Below are 20,638 nucleotides of genomic sequence, written 5' to 3'. Positions count from 1 at the left end.
TCTCGAACCCGAACATCCAGGTGTTCGCTCAACTCTATGGTCAATGTTCCCTCCACGAATACTAGATGGGATCGGTCATGGTAGCTAATGGCGCTGCATACTACGACATCTTCTGTTGGTCTTATTTCCAAACTATACATGATGGCAGTAGGCACTCACTAGCCAAACTCTGATGCGGCCTTCATTAGTACCAAGGCAAAACCTAATTGTATCATTGAACACTATTGTTTCCCAGTGATGGCTGCATCACAGCCAACAGCCACCTTGTCTTAACAACAGTTCCGAGCCATTGGCAGACGGGGAAGGAGCGAGCCTCCCTAGCTTCACACGCAATGCTAGAGCTGCCCCTCCCCCCCCCCCAACCTCCGTGTACAGGGAGAAAAAATACAAGCAAAACTGCTAAAAAAAACAAAAAAAAGCTTCTGTCAACAACCTCTCACCAGTAAATTATTAGCCTGAAAGCTACATCTATGTAGATTGCCCTGTGCACAGACAAACATCCTCCTACTATATAATGGAGTTTTAGCCACTAGGATTAACTGCTTATAGGGCATGGCCTCCATGAACTGTGGGAATTAGCTTTCCATTCTGCTCAAAATGATCTCAATATACAAATATGTCTATTGACTGTGACAAGAATTTGAGCTGTAGTATCAATTATACTCCCAAACAAGATATTATTATAATCTGATTCATTCTTTTCCAGAAGAGCTAAAGATTATTCAGCATGTTGATGATCTAATGTTGTAAAGATCTCAAGCTATAAATGGATACTCATTGGAATCTGCAAACATTATAGTGGAATATAATTTAGGGTTCACATGGAGGATTTTGTCTGAGGATCATGCAGTCTTCCAGAGTGAACCAAGAAAAGACATTCATTCTTCGTGTGGTTTCCGTGACTGAACAGCAGGAAATCGTGACAGGAGTCCACTCATGGATGGGTCCAATTGAATGGGGCTAAAGAAGCAGACAAATCCATCTGTCTATGGTCAGCTTTACTGTCATCTTATCAAAGTGTCTAGGAGTACATGGGAATTATTAGAAAGGGGGGCAGATAAGTACTGTATACTATGTAAGCTACTCAAACTTTAAATTGGTTGTCCGGGTTCCGAACATTTCCCCATTTTCACCCAGGCAGCCCCCCTGCTATTAGCATCGGAGCATTTCAAGCTCCGATACTCTCCTTCGCCCTGCGCTGAATTGCAGCAAAGGCAAAGGCTTTTTATGGAGATCCGGTAACATACCGATCTCTCCATAGGGTAAGCTCTATAAGTGACATCACCGGCACTGATAGGCAAGCTTTAGCACTACGCTAGCCTATAAAACGGCTACGGTAGTGCTAAAGCCCTCCCATCAATGCCGGTGATGGTGAAAGTGTAAACAAAAAAGCCCTTGCTCTGCGCCATACAGCACAGGCCAAGGGAGCACATCTCATGTTAGAGGGGGTCAGACAACCCGTTTAAGATACACACATATATATATATCTATATATATATATATATATTACACACACACATACATCAAATAAATCATAGCAATCCCAAAAGATCTAATCATTGTAATATTTCAGAGTCGGACTCCCTCCCAGGATCTTTATGAAGGCTGCAATTAGTGCTGGCCTTGCGGTTTACCCGGCAGTTGTTTCGCAGCGATCTTTGCGTGTTCGCGATTCACTGAACATGCAAACATATGGAGATATTTTCACCCGCCATATCCTTTTACATTGTGAGGAACTTTGACCCATGACACAGCCATCAGGTGGTACAGGACAGCCAATTGAGACGTTTCAGCACATGGACATACCCCCTACCTTATAAATAAACCTGATCTGGCTGCCATTTTACATTCAGTGTTTTGCCAGCGTAGGGAGAGGTTGCTGTGTGGAGCAGGGACAGGCTGTTAGGGACACCAAGCGCTAGCTAATAGGGCCACAAAAGTCCTTTTAAGCACTAGTATAGGTGTGCTATCGATAGGTGTGACACACAGAGGGGTGCGATATACTTATAATATACTTTTATAATGAGTCAAAAACACATAGATCTATATAGTGATCATCTGGAAGTCAGGGGCCGAGGGGCTAGGGGCTTACTAGGGCCATTTTTATATAGGGTAAGGTTCCAGACGTGGTCGCTCTTATCAGGGCGGGTGGTCTGTGGTTAGGCTATCAGGGCCAGAATAGCACCCCCTGTAGGGCAATATCAGGGACAGTCCTTTGCCCACCCTGTCCTTCAATACCACATCATCATCTAGCCCAGGGATATATGTTTTTTGCTTTCCCTCCGGGATTCATGGATGTGCACTGGAACACTCTGGATTGTGGTAGGACATATGGTTTCTGATTTGGTGCCGCCGAGCACTTGTTATTGCCTACCACATCTATGCTATCTTTTCCATTCACACGTCCGCAAAATGGGTCCGCATCCGTTCAGCAATTTTGCAGAACGGGTGCAGACCAATTCATTTTCAATGGGGCCAGAATGTGCTGTCCGCATCCGCATTTGCGGATCCGCACTTTCGCATCTGTGCTTCCGCAAAAAATTAGAACATGTTCTATTCTTGTCCGCAATTGCAGACAAGATTAGGCATTTTCTAGTATAGTGCCGGCGATGTGCGGTCCGCCAATTACGGAATGCACATTGCCAATGTCCGTGTTTTGCGGATCCGCAAAACACTTACGGACGTGTGAATGGACCCTCATAGTAACATTATTAAAGGTTACGTTTTATCTTTATGTATATTCTAATGGATTGCCTTCCTTGTACAATGTAATAATATACTTTCTATGTTAGAGAGTATAGTATAATGCATTTGTATTGTGCAGCAGTTGTGTGCGGTTCTGCTGCCATACTGCAGGTATATAGAGGGACAAGCGTTATTGGAACAAATAATTTCTACTGGTGTGATATACCAGTCGCCCCCCCCCCCAAAAGAAAATGATCGAAGCAGGGTGTTATATACCAATATACTTTCTTTATAGTGCATTTGGGTACTGTATAGTGCATTTGCGCATGCGAGTACGCAAAAATAATATTGCCGATATTTCGCATTGAAAAAAATTATGAATGGAGATCGCAAATTCGAATACATCTGGTATTTCACTGTCCATGTTGTGGGACTATTTGTGCACTTCTAGTAATTATTTCTTGGCTGCAAATATGAGCTGAAGGTTTTTCAGGTTCGCTTGCCATTAAAATGAATGGGACCTGCCGCGAACTTGCGGTTTGTGAACATTTGATCGCGTTCACAAACCGTCCCGGCAGATGTTCGTCCATCACTAGCTGCAATTCCTTTGCTATTTTGATCCTGGTCCCTGATCAAGATTGTGGTAACTGGCTCCCATATACACTACACCTATAGGAGCTTTTATGACATACCATTCTAAATCCGAAGGCATTAAAGGGAATATACAGTGCAAAGATATTGATGACCTATCCTCAGGTTAGGAGTGCTGCTTCGGCTTCACAATTACCTGTGTGTGATGTCGCTTGTAAAGAAGGCGCAGTGTAATTTGCACTGCTTGTCCTATATTTATATATATTGTGGGGTTTCGCTCTGGTAGACAGGATTAGCGGACACAGTATAGAGGCAACAGCAAGTTATTTGGATCAAACAGTTCACACTTTAGGAAAGGAGGTTCTGGTCAGGTGCAAAATCACTGGTGTAGCAAGTCTTTGAAGATCAAATCTTCTTTATTTTCATAGATACCATGTATACATAAAACAATGTGTTTTGGGGCTCAAAGTGTCCCCTTCTTCAGGGTATTCGGACATAATGAAAGGTGATTATGACTTAATAACCTGAAGAAGGGGACACTTTGAGCCCCGAAACGCGTTGTTTTATGTATACATGGTATCTATGAAAAGAAAGAAGATTTGATCTTCAAAGACCTGCTACACCAGTGATTTTGCTCCTGACCAGAACCTCCTTTCCTAAAAGCATCCTTTGGGGGATTGGGCATCCGATCCCAAAGAAACTTCTTCTGCGGCTGCATTCCTGGACAAAAAGGGTCTAAATATTTCCTTACAAGTCTACAATAGTGTTGTGCCTATTTCTAGCACAACCCTAAAAGGTGAGCACTTTTTTCCTTCAATCAATTGACACTTGTGTTGAACGTACTATCCTATTGTGCGCTCCCCTTCCCTCTTGTTTTCTTTATTCCCCTCGTGACTGAGTGGAATCTAGATTCGCCCATGGTTTCAAGATTATTCACACTTTAGACAAGTGACAAAACAAGCAGTCAAAATCAAGCAAATAAGTCACCTTGCAGTGTTGGTGGTAATTTACACCATGTGGCAATTCTGCCTCAAAGAGTCCTTGCTGATAGCAGCACCAACCTGTTTTCACTCCAAACAGGTAGCAAGCCTTCATCCAGACACAAGGCTCCCAGATCCCAACCCAGAGACCTGGCTTCTGAGCCCAGCTGCCTATTTAAGGACAACCAGATGCTGCCAAAACTCAGACCGGCACTTAAAGTCCGGTCCCGTATTTGACCTCACCTGGCTGTAAATCAGCCCAACAGCACATGTTGGGGGGAAAATACCTGTTTTCCCAGACCAACCCTCTCACTGTATATATTTGCCACAAATATGCTAGTAATGTAACTGACCCTAATATAGGTAAGCACAGGAAGCTAAAGCAAAATGGATGCAAAAAAATAGCAGGGAAGAATCCAATTCCAAAAAATACTCCAGCCTCCAAAGCTGGGAAACCATCAGTATCCTACATTGATGTGTAATCTAATTTGTGCTTTAAATATCCATCAAGAAAAGCTTTGCCTTTGGAAGTCACCATCTACAGTTGGTGCCATTTTCCAGGCGACTCCATTTCAGAGGAAGGGCAGAAGTAGATTATATGATAACTTACCTTTATCTTTCTGTAGAGCATGGCTTGTTGTACAAGAACATCATGTAGATTATCTGCTATAATTTTTCACACAACTTCTAGTCTAACGATGTACAGTAACTTTCCCAGCCATCCATGGCTTCACAAACGGGTTGCTATGGAAATGTGTTATTCTGAATAGTAGTACTGTAGCTTTTCTCACCATTCCATGTGCTCATTTATCTCATTGTCATTGCAAAACTCCCTCAGATATATAGTTTCATGATGTGTGATAATCTGGAATGCCTTAATGCCAGTCTTATCATTCTGAAGAGAAAATACGTGCTTGCCATTGATGTCAGTTCTAACGAAATCTTATAGGACAAGGACAAAATGCTAGTTAAAGAGCAATGAAGAACAGATACCGTACATTTATAAAGTCACCTCAGACTATTTTCTAGCACACAAGTTATATTGTATATGCCTTGGCGCAATATATCAATTTTACCCCACTCAAAGATGGCACAGAACTTGAGTCAGATACAGCAAAGATCAAAAGGGACAGGCGGAACATGCATAATGGTTACACCCAGTGGCACGAGCTTGGCTGTTACAGTCACAAGTAGGCACACAGCTCCAAGTAATGGCGCAAAACTTATCAGTTACAGTCTTTATGGGCACAAGCCTAATGGTTTCAGTTCTTTAAAGGGATATTCACAAAAAGAACACTGATAGATCAGTGTCTGACGGGTGGTGGTGGTTCTGATTGGTGGAGATAGAGAATAGGTGCCCTTAAGGGGAAATCCCTATAAAAGGTTCACTGAACACCTTCACAGTAACAAGGAAACACCGGGGTGCGGTAGCTTTGCACAGTTCAGTCTGTACCTTGTTTCCCAGTGGGCACAAGGCCTCAGAACAGGAGTATACATGGGAAATTGTCTGAAAGCACTCATGGACTCCATACAATCTATGCCGGTCATGGAGGGCTCTCTCATCCCAGTAGGCAACACAGAAGGGCCCCAGACTATGCTGCAGACACCCTCCTGGACTTTGCTGAAGTGGCACGTTACTGCACTCTCTATCACTGAACGTGACACATGAATTTCTGGCTCCCAGACTGCTGGAATATGCACAAAATCTATTAACAGGCCTGTGCCCGTCGCCAATTACTTTTCACTACTGTATGCAACACCAGCCTTAGTATATCTGCCCCATTATATCCATATAAATGGTATGACCATGTTCACACATCTTGAATTTGCCTAGGGGAAATCTGATGCATATTTTATATTGTTGGGATGACCACCGATCCGCAGGATAGGGGCCTGTACCCACAGGACCCCCCAAAATAAAGAGTGACAGGTTCAGCATGTATACTTTTGCTCCATTCATCTCCATGAGACAGTACAGTGTTCAGTGGTAGGTCCTATAGAGAATGAATGGTGCTGCAGTGCATATGCTCGACCTCTGTTCAATCCCGGACGCCCTCGTTTTTGTGGATCTAGGACATCATCAAATTACTGGAATACTCCTTTAATGAAATGTATTGAAAATAAACATGTTTATTATTATTTTTACACTGTTATAATATTTAGTTGTGACATAAAATAAAATAAAAATTAAGTAACTGTTGGACTGACAGGAGGGCCCCCCCCAATGACCAGTGTCCTGAGCAGTATCTCCTACTTTGCTGTGGTAGAAAAGCCACACAGGACTGAAGAAGAGACAGCAGCAGTAGGCCCAATCTTGCAGGGTGCAGAAGGGCCATTCTCATTCATGCAAATTATATTTTCGCAGAACAGATAAAACTCAGCACTTTTCTATGGAGCATTTACATGCTCTATAAAATACCTTATTTATTTGCATTAGATGTGGATTGGAATAGATTTGAGGGATTTATGTACAGAATCTGCACCTACACTGTCATTAAATCCTGAATGTGTGAACATACTCTTAAAAAATGAACATATTTTTAAGCCAAGAACTGACAACTGAAGCAGTGCATGTATATGCTGTTTATTACATAGAAAGGCCTGCCCTAATAGTGAATTAGAGTTCATGCACACATCAGTGTCAGTTTTGCAGCTTTGGTGTTGCATCAGAGTTTTGCATCTAAAAAGTAAGAGTTCAGGAGCTGTCTCCATGTTTTTTTTACACTTAAAACATTTTTGAATAAAATGGATCAGTGATGCCATCTGTGTTCTGCCAGTAGTTTACAGAGACCCTTAGACTTCAATGGGTGCTTTTGGCCCACAGCATAGACCAAAGCTGGGTGAATAAACACACTAAATCAATGGACAGTACACGTCTATGAGTCTCTGAGGACTCCTGTTCACACCCGAAACGCTCAATGATAACCTGCCATACATAGACGAAGAACAACTAATATCAATGTTGTACAATACTTTTATAGTTTACTGTTGATGTTGCACATTTCCATGGAACAATTATCACAAAGGCCCATAGCTCTAAACGATAGGCTCAGTATTTGAATAAATGCCCCCTTTACAATGTAGAGATGTCCAATAAATCTTAGTCACAAACCGTAGACTTTGATCAGTGCAAGGGAAGAGGGGCACAGTCTACCTCCAGAAGGTCACGCTTATCCTATGAAGTATACTAACATGTCTACTATCACGTATAATGAGTGAACCGTAGTCGATTCATAAAATCTAAAAAGCAGATTACTGAATGGATAGTTAACTCTTCTTGCCAGTTCAACCAGTCACTTGTGGTTTCAAATATGATGAAGGTTGTACATTCAGATCTTCTAAGTGGTCACTGAACAGGACAGAGCCTCCCCTATAAATCCTGTTTCCATCAGTGATCCCATCTATGTTCCCCGGTGTAGACAAAGATCTTATAGGTTGTCTGGGCTTTGTGCACAATTACACTTGGCTAGTAAACAATCCCACCTCTGCCCACTTTCTGAATAAGAGCTAATATTTAACTATTCTTTGACAGAAAAGGATTGCAAATACCCTAATGCAGCTTTCTATGCTGCCATCTTAACATCTGCGAGCGTTTTAAGGTCACATTTACCGGCATTATCTTTGGAAGCTTGTGTTTTAGTGCACGTTGGACTAGTCTTATGTTATCTTATTGCTTCTTTTGCGGTTATCAAATGGTAACATGGTACATATCAAAGAAGTCAGATCAGTTCAGAACCCTATGAAAGAAAGAACCTTAAGGTATTGTAGTTCCTCTGATGTAGGAGAGCTGCATTGTCTGTTCGCCTGATACAATGGCATCGATTCCCACAAATAAAGCATTTAACACAGTCAAATGATCTGCAGCCTGCAAACCGAATATTTATGGAAAGGATTCCTTTTTTTGTCTTTGTGTAGAATTACGATTGCACCCATCACAACAGCAGTATCTGCTGCCTGGACAATATCATCTCGTCAAAGGGATCAGTCAGAAGCCTCATAGGCTCGAGCACAGAAAACAATTACGGGTATTTCGTATCTTCTTGAAAAGGGACCTCTTTTTTGAGGGTGGGTGGTGTGAAGGTGTGGACATTGTCATTTTCTAAAGACATTCGAAAACCTAAAATCAACATTTTGAAACCGTAATGATGGCTGGAGGTATTTTATACCGACAGCTGCTGCCTGCAATACAGAATGACATAAAAAGCTGCCTTTATATTAAAGAAATGTGCATAATAAGCATCAGTCAGGTTTATCGCGACTCTTTGCCAGCATTAATCCCTTATCACACTCTAGCAAGTAGCTTTTTAAGGCTTCTTACCTTTTGCTGAATATTTAAGCCAGCCGCTGCTTCTGAACCAAGTCCAGTGTCACTTCAGTGGTTGCAAAGCAAGAATTCAGACCAGCCTTCCCCTTGCTGTCACTGGCTCCTCTTTACCCTAGCACAATGCACCCAGCCTCCACCGCTCATGCCTTTGACAAACTTACATACACTGAAGTAAGATACTGGAGGGATTTTTGGCATGATGCTGGCTTGTTATTTTGGGTTGTCAGACTGCCCTTTAACTAGCTTATCCAGAATGAGCAGAAATAGGCATCAAGCTGCTCAGTCATAATATTCCTGGCTGAATGATAAGATTGCAGACTGAGTTGTCACCCTATGTTTGTGACACTATATGGCATCATAACAAGGAAGCGCTTCAATCAATGGGGATTAGGATGTACATGATATTGATCGGCATTGATGCGGATATCATTCTAATACTATCAATAAAACACCTATGCCAGGTTTCTCATTGGGTGAGCTCCAGATTAAGTTGCAGATAAAATATGTATACAGTAATTGGACACATCTCAGTATGAGGTCCAAACTTGATTAAAAGCAGATAAACTCAAACCGATAGGATGCGGAAGTCAATATAAAAGGCAATAAAATTTCACATAGCGTCGCAAGTTGCAATACTGTATAAAAATCATTGATAATCATCCCCTATGCAAAAAGCATCCATCTCAAATATCATTTTTAGCCAAAAACATGAATATTCATGCCTGCCCGTTGGTGTAACGTTGCCGTTTAACTCAATCATTGCCAGTGCCAATTGATCGATTTGCACGGAACACAAAGGGTGAATACACCCGAAGCCCCTGATGTGTTACCAAAGACCGCAGAGTTGAAAGCAGCAGTCCAAACAGGCTTTAATGCTTTCTGATACACGGTGCCATTCCCGAATGTCAATGTGCAGCATGCTTCTCATGCCATTTAAATACCCAGATCTTAAGAGAACCGGTAGCAATTAATTCACTGCTCAATCACAACTCGAATGGCAAGTGCGGCATTTCTTTGTTATTTCCAGCTAATAACCCCTGCTGTTTACTAGAAGGAGACGGGGGGCTGAATTATATAGAGCCATTTGCTGGAATATAGGTGCCTTAATGGAAAGAGAACATTGGAAAAATCACAGCCATTGCTTAGAGCAGGATTAAATGAAAGGCACAGTACGATAAAGACATGCTCTGCAGCAGCAGCTTGCAATTGGTGAAGACAGCATATACAATACATGATGCAAATCAAGAACAATACCCCGATATACCTGCATACAGAAGGTCATAGTACAATGCCTCTGCCATTCTCTAACGCTGGCTTCCTGAGGTTCAGCTTAGATAGACAGACACTCTCCAGTGTACAGCATACAACAATGCATAAGACGTTGCCAGGGACAGACACATACCCAGTCATCTCCTACCTTATTGTCATCCTCAGCCTCTCCATCATCCTGAATTCTTGAAGTCACCTGTACTGATCCATCCCATTTCCAATTGGAGACAGACGTTATTCTCCCTGATAGAATAAGCCTCAGCTGTGCTGAGCTATATATATTTTTTTCCAGTGCGGATGCCTAGAATTTTCTGCACAAACCAGACACAAACTGCAGCTGAGCTCCCTTTCTCCCCTCCCTTTAAGAGAAGGAGCTAGTGCTCCCCTTAGTCTCTCCCAGCCTGTTCTAGCTGTCTTTCCTCTCTTCCCTTCCCCCCCTCCAATCCAAACTCAGTGCAGCCCAGTCAGGGTCATTTACATTTCTCAGCATGATGACCCCTCTGCGCTGCTTGTAGGGTCTGGTTGACTTAAAGGCACTGTTACAAAAGATGCAAAAAGCAAATATACACATAAGTATAAAAATACTAATATATAATTGCAATCAAAAGCAAACAGAATAACAGAGAATATAGACAGGTGCATTACTTCCTTGCATCGCCTCCAATAGAAATACATGGTCTTCAGTGCCAGAGCAATGGAATAGATTTTCAATTCTTTCCCTCTTTATAAATGACATTATTATTCCAGGTTTACTCAGGAGGGGGTTGGTCGAATTTTCTTCAGCTAGTGCTGTGGAAAAACGAATTCCCTTCTCCTCCCCCAGGTATGAGCTGAACTAATAAGGAGGATTTGAAAGCAGATGACCTCTCTGACATTACCAGTGTTTCTCTGCATCATCTCAACCCCAGTGTAGAGAATATCATTAGCAGCAGGACATACCGGGATTGTATCACATTTATCTGTGATCAAAAGGAAACCATGATACAGTCTATGCACTAGCACATGCAGCTGCACCAGAAACGCCACTTTAACGGGATTTCTTGTATTAGGTTGCATGCACACAGTCATTTACGATGGGTGCTACACCAGTTTTTGGTGTAAAAAAAAGTTGCTAGACCCTGTTTTGGAACTTTTTAAACAATATTTTGTCGCATGGGCATTTTTTGCGCCGTGCTCATCACTTGGGAGTAGCGATAGCGCATGACGGGGGCTGGGTTAAGACAGGGACATTAGGCGCAACAAATTTACTGGGACATCAATTACTAATGCGTCGCAGTTCCCCTTTTCTGTCTAGCTGTGTTTCACAATTTTGGCGCACAACCGTTTTTTCGTGCCTTGTACGCCAGTTGGTCGTGACATGTGTGAGATGTCTCGGAGGCCATGCCAGGGCTGGCCCAAAAGTTAGCTAAATATGCCAGCCAGGGGTTGATGTAGTTTTTACTCCAGTCGCATGGATGGCCACAGATGCACCTGATTTATGACAAGGCACATGCCTCGTCATAAATTAGACGTGTCTAGCGGCAGCGCAGATGGTAAAACTAAGACCGTCTTAAAAAGCCGGTCTTAGTAAATGTGCCCCACTATCTTTTGTGATTTATTCAAACTGATTCTTAGGCCTAGTTCACACTTCAGTGTTTGGTCAGTGATTTCCATCAGTGATTTGTGAGCCAAAACCAGGTGCAACGCTAAACATAGAACAGGAGCAGATCTTTCCCTTCTACCTAATGTCTATGGAGGCTCCACTTCTGGTTTTGGCTCACAAATCACTGATGGAAATCACTGACCAAACACTGAAGTGTGAACGAGGCCTTAGTGATCACTTGCTTTTGCTTGTAAACGTCCCTTTACACTGGCGGCATGGACGCTCATTAACGATATTCTGCTGGTGAAAAGTTGCTACCGAAAATCAGATGAACAAGCGAAAAGCTCGTTCATTGGGTAATATGCTCATGTGTGCAGGCACATAAATCTGATGGCAGCAAATGGTGCTGTCTAAACAACCTCTGCTGCCAGCAAACAACAGGGATTTATAGGGGTGAGCGATGGCATTAATGATAACTCCTCCCCATACTGTGGAGGAGATCGCTGCATGTAAATATAGCGCTTCATCTCCACTGACGAGCAAGTGATTTGTCAGGAAGGAAAGCTTCCTTCCCGACAATCGCCTGTTAAATTGTTCAGTGTAAGGCCTCATGCACACAACAGTATTTTTTCACGGTCCGCAAAAACGGGGTCCGTAGGTCCGTGATCCGTGACCGTTTTTTCGTCCGTGGGTCTTCCTTGATTTTTGGAGGATCCACGGACATGAAAAAAAAGTCGTTTTGGTGTCTGCCTGGCCGTGCGGAGCCAAACGGATCCGTCCTGAATTACAATGCAAGTCAATGGGGACGGATCCGTTTGACTGTTGACACAATATGGTGCCATTTCAAACGGATCCGTCCCCATTGACTTTCAATGTAAAGTCTGGAGTTCTTTTATACCATCGGATTGGAGTTTTCTCCAATCCGATGGTATATTTTAACTTGAAGCGTCCCCATCACCATGGGAACGCCTCTATGTTAGAATATACTGTCGGATATGAGCTACATCGTGAAACTCAGATCCGACAGTATATTCTAACACAGAGGCGTTCCCATGGTGATGGGGACGCTTCAGGTTAGAATATACAAAAAAACTGTGTACATGACTGCCCCCTGCTGCCTGGCTGGTGCTGCCAGGCTGCTGGGGGCAGACCCCCCCCCCCCTGTTTTTAACTCATTGGTGGCCAGTGCGGCCGCCCCCCCCTCCTTCCCCTGTAGTTAACTCATTGGTGTCCAGTGGGCCCCCCCTCCCTCCCCTGTAGTTAACTCGTTGGTGGCCAGTGGGCCCTCTCCCCTCCCTCCCCCTCCTAATTAAAATCGCCCCCCCCCTATCATTGGTGGCAGTGGAGAGTACCGATCGGAGTCCCAGTGTAATCGCTGGGGCTCCGATCGGTAACCATGGCAACCGGGACGCTACTGCAGTCCCGGTTGCCATGGTTGCTTAGCAATTTGTAGAAGCTTCATACTTACCTGAAGAGCTGCGATGTCTGTGACCGGCCGGGAGCTCCTCCTACTGGTAAGTGAAAGGTCTGTGCGGCGCATTGCCTATAGCACAGACCTGTCACTTACCAGTAGGAGGAGCTCCCGGCCGGTCACAGACATCGCTGCTCGCAGGTAAGTATGAAGCTTCTACAAATTGCTAAGCTACCATGGCAATCGGGACTGCAGTAGCGTCCCAGTTGCCATGGTTACCGATCGGAGCCCCAGCGATTACACTGGGACTCTGATCGGTACTCACCACTGCCACCAATGATAGGGGGGCAATTTTAATTAGGAGGGGGAGGGAGGGGAGAGGGCCCACTGGCCACCAATGAGTTATCTACAGCGGAGGGAGGGGGGCCCACTGGACACCAACGAGTTATCTACAGCGGAGGGAGGGGGGCCCACTGGACACCAATGAGTTAACTACAGGGGAGGGAGGGGGGGCCCACTGGACACCAATGAGTTAACTACAGGGGAGGGAGGGGGGCCCACTGGACACCAATGAGTTAACTACAGGGGAGGGAGGGGGGGCCCACTGGCCACCAATGAGTTAACTACAGGGGAGAGGGGGGGCCCACTGGCTACCAACAAGTTAACTACAGGGGAGGGAGGGGGGCCCACTGGCCACCAATGAGTTAACTACGGGGGGGGGGGGGGGGTCTGCCCCCTGCTGCCTGGCAGCACCTGCCAGGCAGCAGCGGGCAGTCATGTACACAGTTTTTCAGTATACTCTAACCTGAAGCGTCCCCATCACCATGGGAACGCCTCTGTGTTAGAATATACTGTCGGATCTGAGTTTTCACCAAGTGAAAGCTCACCTCTGAAAAAGCTTTTATGCAGACGGATCTTCGGATCCGTCTGTATGAAAGTAACCTACGGCCACGGACACGGATGCCAATCTTGTGTGCATCCGTGTTCTTTCACGGACCCATTGACTTGAATGGGTCCGTGAACCGTTGTCCGTCAAAAAAATAGGACAGGTCATATTTTTTTGACGGACAGGAAACACGGATCACGGTCTCGGCTGCAAAATGGTGCATTTTCCGATTTTTCCGCGGACCCATTGACTTTCAAAAAAACGGAAAATGGCACAACGGCCACGGATGCACACAACGGTCGTGTGTATGAGGCCTAAGGCCCATTGACTTTCAATGGGTCCGTCGAAAAATCAGAAAATGCACAGTTTGCCAGCCGCATCCGTGATCCGTGTTTCCTGGCCGTGAAAAAAATATGACCTGTCCTATTTTTTTCACGGCCAACGGTTCTCGGACCCATTCAAGTCAATGGGTCCGTGAAAAATCACGGATGCACACAAGATTGTCATCTGTGTCCGTGATCCGTGTCCATGATCCGTGTCCGTTTTTTCCTATAATTTCAATAACAAACTTGACTTAGATTTTTTTTTCATTTTTCATGTCCGTGGATCCTCCAAGAAACAAGGAAGACCCACGGACGAAAAAACGGTCACGGATCACGGACCTACGGACCCCGTTTTTGCCGACCTTAAAAAAAACGGTCGTGTGCATGAGGCCTAAATGGGCCTTTAGGTTGGGCTTACAAATTGCGTGGGAGATTATCAAACTGATGTAAATGAAAACTGTCCTACCCAACCTTTATCAACCTATCAAATTCCACCTTTCATTTTCTAAAGAAGCTCTGAAAAATGAAAGGTGGAATCTGATTGGTTGCTATGGGCAACTAAACCAGTTTTCCTGTACACCAGTTTTGATAAATCTAGCCCTGCATGATAAAAAAAACCTTTCGTTCGATAACCATATGCATTTTTACCACCGTGTTTTGATGCAGTTTTTAGAGTTGATATACATTTAATGTTTCACCTGTAAAAACAGTGGGGTACATTTACAAAGTACGGCATTTTCACGGCAGTCTTTGTTTTACTCCTGCGCTGCCGGAGGATTAATCTAATTAGTGATGAGGAGTGCGCATCGGCACAAATTAGGATAATCTGAGGCATTCCGTGCATCTGGCAGAAAAAGCATATAATATATGTAGTTTATTAAAGACACATTTAATGACAATAAATGTAACATAAAGGCACAAGGTAAAGCAGGCTGGTGGGGCGCCCCATGTGATGGGACCCAAATCAACCACCCTCACATGTACTGGACTAACAGGGAGAGGGGGTCACAGACATTGGGTATAAAAACCGCATACTAGTGGGAGAGCTGTAAGTTCACCCAAAGTAACCTATTAACATGTGTATGCTACATACAATAATCTAAGAAAGTCAATATGGTCACACATAGCAAACTTGCCCTCCAGATATTACATAGATTGCCATCAGGTGAATGCAGATTACCAAATAGTAGCACAGTCAAGGGCAAAGCAGGAATGCTATGTGTAAGCATTGGATCCTACTAAAGTAACAAAATAGCCATGCATGAGACAAAAACACAAATTACCCCTGGTATGCCGGAACCCAAGGTCGGTGAGCAGAGCTGCACCTCGAAGCGCCTTTCGCCGAGAAAGGCTTCGTCAGGAGGTAAAGATAACAAACAGTGTCCATCTTTAAATAGTGTGGTCCACAGCTGGCACTTGATTAGCGCATACGCCCAGTGATGCAGAGCGTGACATCACAGAGGCGCGCCACCCACTCCCAGGAACTAGGCGAGGCCCGCCCAACACGTCACATGACCGGGCAGGGAGGAGGGAGCCGCACTAACTGCGTGCAGCCACTCCCCCCTCCCGTCCGATCACATGACATGAGGGCGCGCGTCAGCCGGCTCACAGGGGACAGGTATAGGAGCGCCACCGCGATGCCCCCCCGCTAACAATAAAGGTTAAAAAGCACAATTTATAGAAAAGACTTGAAGCTAACCGTCTCATTGAGACCTTTAGGGATCTCACTCTTCAGTAGAACAATCCATTTGGTCTCCAATTGCGGGAGGCGTTTCTTAATGTCACCTCCACGGCAGCCCATGGAAGCCCTGTCAATTCTAATACACTGTAGCCCTCGGGGATCACCATTATGTTTGTCCCTAAAGTGCAGGGCTATAGGTGGAAATTAGGTCAATTCATCGTGTGCAGTGGTTAGCTTCAAGTCTTTTCTATAAATCGTGCTTTTTAACCTTTATTGTTAGTTGTCCTTTTATATACTTACTGTTGTTATTTGTATTTCATAGTACATCTGATTGCTGTGACTGTGACCTCCAATTGACATGCTGCAGATTTGAAAATCCTATTTGCCTGTCAATTTCCACATGGCACCATGTAAGAGATTTAAAAAATCTCCTCTACTTAGCTAATACTGTAATATAATGCGGCTCTTCTGCGCAGTTTGCATATATCCTATGGGGGGAATTAATCATGAGGGGAGTTATTGAAGTCACTTTTGCTGCATTGCTGTTATTTGCACCAAATGTATCAAACGTTGAAAGTTTGATAAATATCCTGTATTTTTCAGACTATAAGATGCACTAGACCATAACACGCACCTACAATGAGAAGTATAAAAATAGAAAATACAATTTTTACTTTATATATCTTACGGGTGACATACGGGTGGTCCTATTGGAGATATGATAGTTTCGGGCCTAGAGAAGAACATCTCTCTATGGAGCAATTGACATCTATCAAAACCCTAACACTCTCACTATGGTGTGGGAGGGTTTGTGGCAGCCGATTCTTATCCCTTATAACCCCTAGTTGCTAGGGTTGTGGCCACCATATGAGGTGGTTAGGTTATTGGCACGAATCATGCGTGCAGTATACATTAACTCTGTGGTTATTATCTCGGGGCTCTTTGGCACTATGCACTTTACTTTTATTTTCTATTTTATTCACTTTATTATGTTTATGTGCAATCATTATCACCTGTATATTTATCATGTGTTTTCACCTTTTTAATATAATATTTTGTTCAAATTTGTATGCACTTATCATGAATTATTGATTATATGAATTGCTCTATCTATATAGGGCTTTAGCATGTGATGATGTGGGACCGCTATTTATATTGATACGTCCCTGATGGTGCCTCATCTTCACAATTATTGACTATCTGGTCACATTATCTATTCATTTGTATAACTATATCACTATTATGCTATATGGCATCACATCACTGTACATTTTTGTAAAGATTCATAGTGTTAGCTCTTCACTCATGAGATAGGTCACCTCTATGCCCCCATTATGATATGGCACAGTGGGGGATTTACCTGTTTGCCAATATTTCTATTGTAGTTTTATTTTTTCTATATTTCTATGACTGTCCCAGTTTTAGAGGTATGCAGACATGGGGTATACATAGGGATTTCTTTCCTATATGCATCGGATTGTAAGATAAATTGTATCTGAGATGTATCCGGTCATTATGTTGTCCATTTATTGCTGCCTTGGTATGCCGGATCCCTGTTTTAAAATCAAAATATAAAAATACATCCTGACAAGCATCGCGATCTGTTGTACTGGTCAGCTGCTATCTCCACCTGGCAATAGCGCATCGCACCGGTGCGCCGCGGGGGGGGGGCATCGCGGTGGCGCTCCTATACCTGTCCCCTGTGAGCCGGCTGACGCGCGCCCTCATGTCATGTGATCGGACGGGAGGGGGGAGTGGCTGCGCGCAGTTAGTGCGGCTCTCTCCTCCCTGCTCGGTCATGTGACGTGTTGGGTGGGCCTCGCCTGGTTCCTGGGAGTGGGTGGCGTGCCTCTGTGATGTCACGGTCTGCATCACTGGGCGTATGCGCTAATCAAGTGCCGGCTGTGGACCACACTATTTAAAGATGGACACTGTTTGTTATCTTTACCTCCTGACGAAGCCTTTCTCGGCGAAACGCGCGTCGAGGTGCAGCTCTGGTCACCGACCTTGGGTTCCGGCATACCAGGGGTAATTTGTGTTTTTGTCTCATGCATGGCTATTTTGTTACTTTAGTAGGATCCAATTCTTACACATAGCATTCCTGCTTTGCCCTTGACTGTGCTACTATTTGGTAATCTGCATTCACCTGATGGCAATCTATGTAATATCTGGAGGGCAAGTTTGCTATGTGTGACCATATTGACTTTCTTAGATTATTGTATGTAGCATACACATGTTAATAGGTTACTTTGGGTGAACTTACAGCTCTCCCACTAGTATGCGGTTTTTATACCCAATGTCTGTGACCCCCTCTCCCTGTTAGTCCGGTACATGTGAGGGTGGTTGATTTGGGTCCCATCACATGGGGCGCCCCACCACCCCCCTTTACCTTGTGCCTTTATGTTATATTTATTGTCATTAAATGTGTCTTTAATAAACTACATATATTTTATATGTGTGCTTTCTTATTCTATATGGAGTTATTGGGTTTTTTCGTTGGTTGGCTCAGTATATTATACTAGACCCCAGTGTACTCATACACTCAATCTGAGTTTTTTTCTTATAGGCCGAGAAAAAGTATGGTAGCCCCCGGCTGGTGTAGGTTTTCTCCAACATGTACACCTGTTTCCGCCCCACTTCGCCCCTTAGTATTGTCGCACAGCCTGTCAAAAAGGGGACCTGCGACTATTTTCACGACTAAAATACTCACAAGTACCTTGATAAATGAGTCTGACCCCTAGTATTGGCAATTGCATGCATTTTTACTATTTGTTTTGTTGCATTTCTTTTCAGCGACAAAAAACGTAAATGCTGCCTAAACTGCCATTTACCTGCAAAATCATGCGACCATTAAGCATGGTTTCACACTATGGCTTATTTTTGAAACTCTGCATATTGGCAGCTTTATTATCTTTTTTGTTGTACCAGAAAACTTATAAAGTGCTCTACAAAGACTGGACATTTTTGTAGTGGCAGTTAAAATGGAGTCTATCACCAGGAAATTCACAATAGGGGTCACTTATCAAGCCCAGCGTTTATGTGGCAGTCTTGGTAATCCCTTGTGCCACTGAGGGATGCGCTCCTCATCATAAATTAAATGCAGTCCATAACTGGTGTAGATTTAACTCACCATTTTCACCAGAAATGATAATACCTAATAATGATAATAATACCTTTTGCTTAGTGATCCGTTGCTTTATTCTGGAGAAAAAGTTCTTTCAATCAACATGGAAAGGAGCAGTTAAGTCACCCATGGCCTTAAAGGGTCACACACCTTTCCAAGCACATTCTTATGTGTAAAAAAAAAAAAAAAAACCTATGGCATTCAATGCTGCAATGCAATGCAAAAATATCCCCAAAAATACTTTGTAAAGTTTTTAATGATACACTATAGACTTTAAAGTAACATCTGGTCTAAAAAAAAAAAAAAAACAAGCAAAAAACAAACATCTAACTCACAAATATAGGAAAAAAATGACCAAAAACATTATGGGTACAAGCACACAGGGGTATAGTTTATGCAGATTTTCCACGCAGATTTTTTGTGAGGTTTTTGCTACATTTCCGCATCAAATCTGCACCACCAATTGACATGCTGCAGATTTGAAAATCCTATTTGCCTGTCAATTTCCACATGGCACCATGTAAGAGATTTAAAAAATCTCCTCTACTTAGCTAATACTGAAATATAATGCGGCTCTTCTGCGCAGTTTGCATATACCCTATGGGGGGAATTAATCATGAGGGGAGTTATTGAAGTCACTTTTCCTGCATTGCTGTTATTTGCACCAAATTTATCAAACGTTGAAAGTTTGATAAATATCCTGTATTTTTCAGACTATAAGATGCACTAGACCAGGGCTGGCCGACCTGCGGCTCTCCAGCTGTTGTAAAACTACAATTCCCACCATGCCCTGCTGTAGGCTGATAGTTGTAGGCTGTCAGGGCATGCTGGGAGTTGTAGTTTTGCAACATCTGGAGAGCCGCAGGTTGGCCAGCCCTGCACTAGACCATAACACGCACCTACAATGAGAAGTATAAAAATAAGTCTTCAACGTTTCTGATTACCTATCATACAAGAGCTGGGCCTCATAAGTCTCAGATGCACAAATCACCCCCAAACAGGACATTAGGGTGCTGGCTTGTCTTTTTTCTAACTGTCTCTAGGTGAATAACCCTGGAATCCAGTATATTCACAGAATTTAGTAGAAGCTCACTGAGAGTGTGTGTCTTTACTCCATCAAAGCATGAGTCTTGCTCCATGGTCTGTCTTTAAACCAGAAACTAAAATATATACCTTCTAAAATAAACCATACCTAAAGGGGTTGTCCCATCAAAACAACTATCCAAACGGAGTCTCTGAGTCCCCCGATGAATCAAACAAAGGTTACACATGCAGGTTGCCCCTCTATTCACCTCTACAGGACTGCCGAAGATAGCTGAGGGCTGTACATGGTTATCTTTGGCAGTCCCATTGATCAGATATGCTGTGGTAAGTATAATAACTTGCTATGAATCAACAACCCCTTTAAGCTATGAATGTTGTCTTTGCATGAATACAGTGTAGAAATTGTCAACTAAATAACAATAAAATTGTCTGCCAGTTTTTTTTCTGATATACAAATAAAATCTGTCTTGCCCAAAAAATAAAAAATAAATCATACTAACCCTCATACCTATATATTCAATGAAAGTAGAGAACCAACACATTGTCAAAAGGCTAATACCATTATAAAAGAACTGTATTCGCCCAGGCTTCTTCATGCAATTTTGTGGCAAAGTATAATTTTTAAAATAAATACTGCAAAAAAGTTTATATTAGTGGCTAATCACCTGGAAAGATTAAAAATCTATTTTTAAGCTGAATTTTAGTTAAGTAACAACCTATAGAACACAGGTAATTACA

General features: G+C 43.3%; 1 protein-coding gene across 5 annotated transcripts in view; it reads right to left on the bottom strand.

The window, feature by feature from the left end:
• MAGI2 (membrane associated guanylate kinase, WW and PDZ domain containing 2) overlaps window positions 1-20,638 on the bottom strand; it is a 974,764-nt gene that overhangs the window by 511,918 nt on the left and 442,208 nt on the right. Inside the window, exon 1 of one of the 5 annotated variants that reach the window (XM_044280137.1) lies at window positions 9,845-9,910. The exons of 3 other annotated variants lie outside the window; for them this stretch is intronic. In XM_044280137.1, coding sequence (XP_044136072.1) covers window positions 9,845-9,881 — 37 coding nt within the window. In that variant the 5' untranslated portion in view covers window positions 9,882-9,910. Of the gene's footprint in view, window positions 1-8,574; window positions 8,703-9,844; window positions 9,911-20,638 lie in introns of those variants that run through there. One more of the 5 variants, XM_044280138.1, reaches the window with a different exon arrangement.

Source organism: Bufo gargarizans, chromosome 2 (assembly GCF_014858855.1).
Source record: "Bufo gargarizans isolate SCDJY-AF-19 chromosome 2, ASM1485885v1, whole genome shotgun sequence".
In the NCBI taxonomy this organism is placed as follows: domain Eukaryota; kingdom Metazoa; phylum Chordata; class Amphibia; order Anura; family Bufonidae; genus Bufo; species Bufo gargarizans.
The sequence above is the reverse complement of the archived record's forward strand: the minus strand, read 5'-3'. Positions and strand labels throughout refer to the sequence as shown.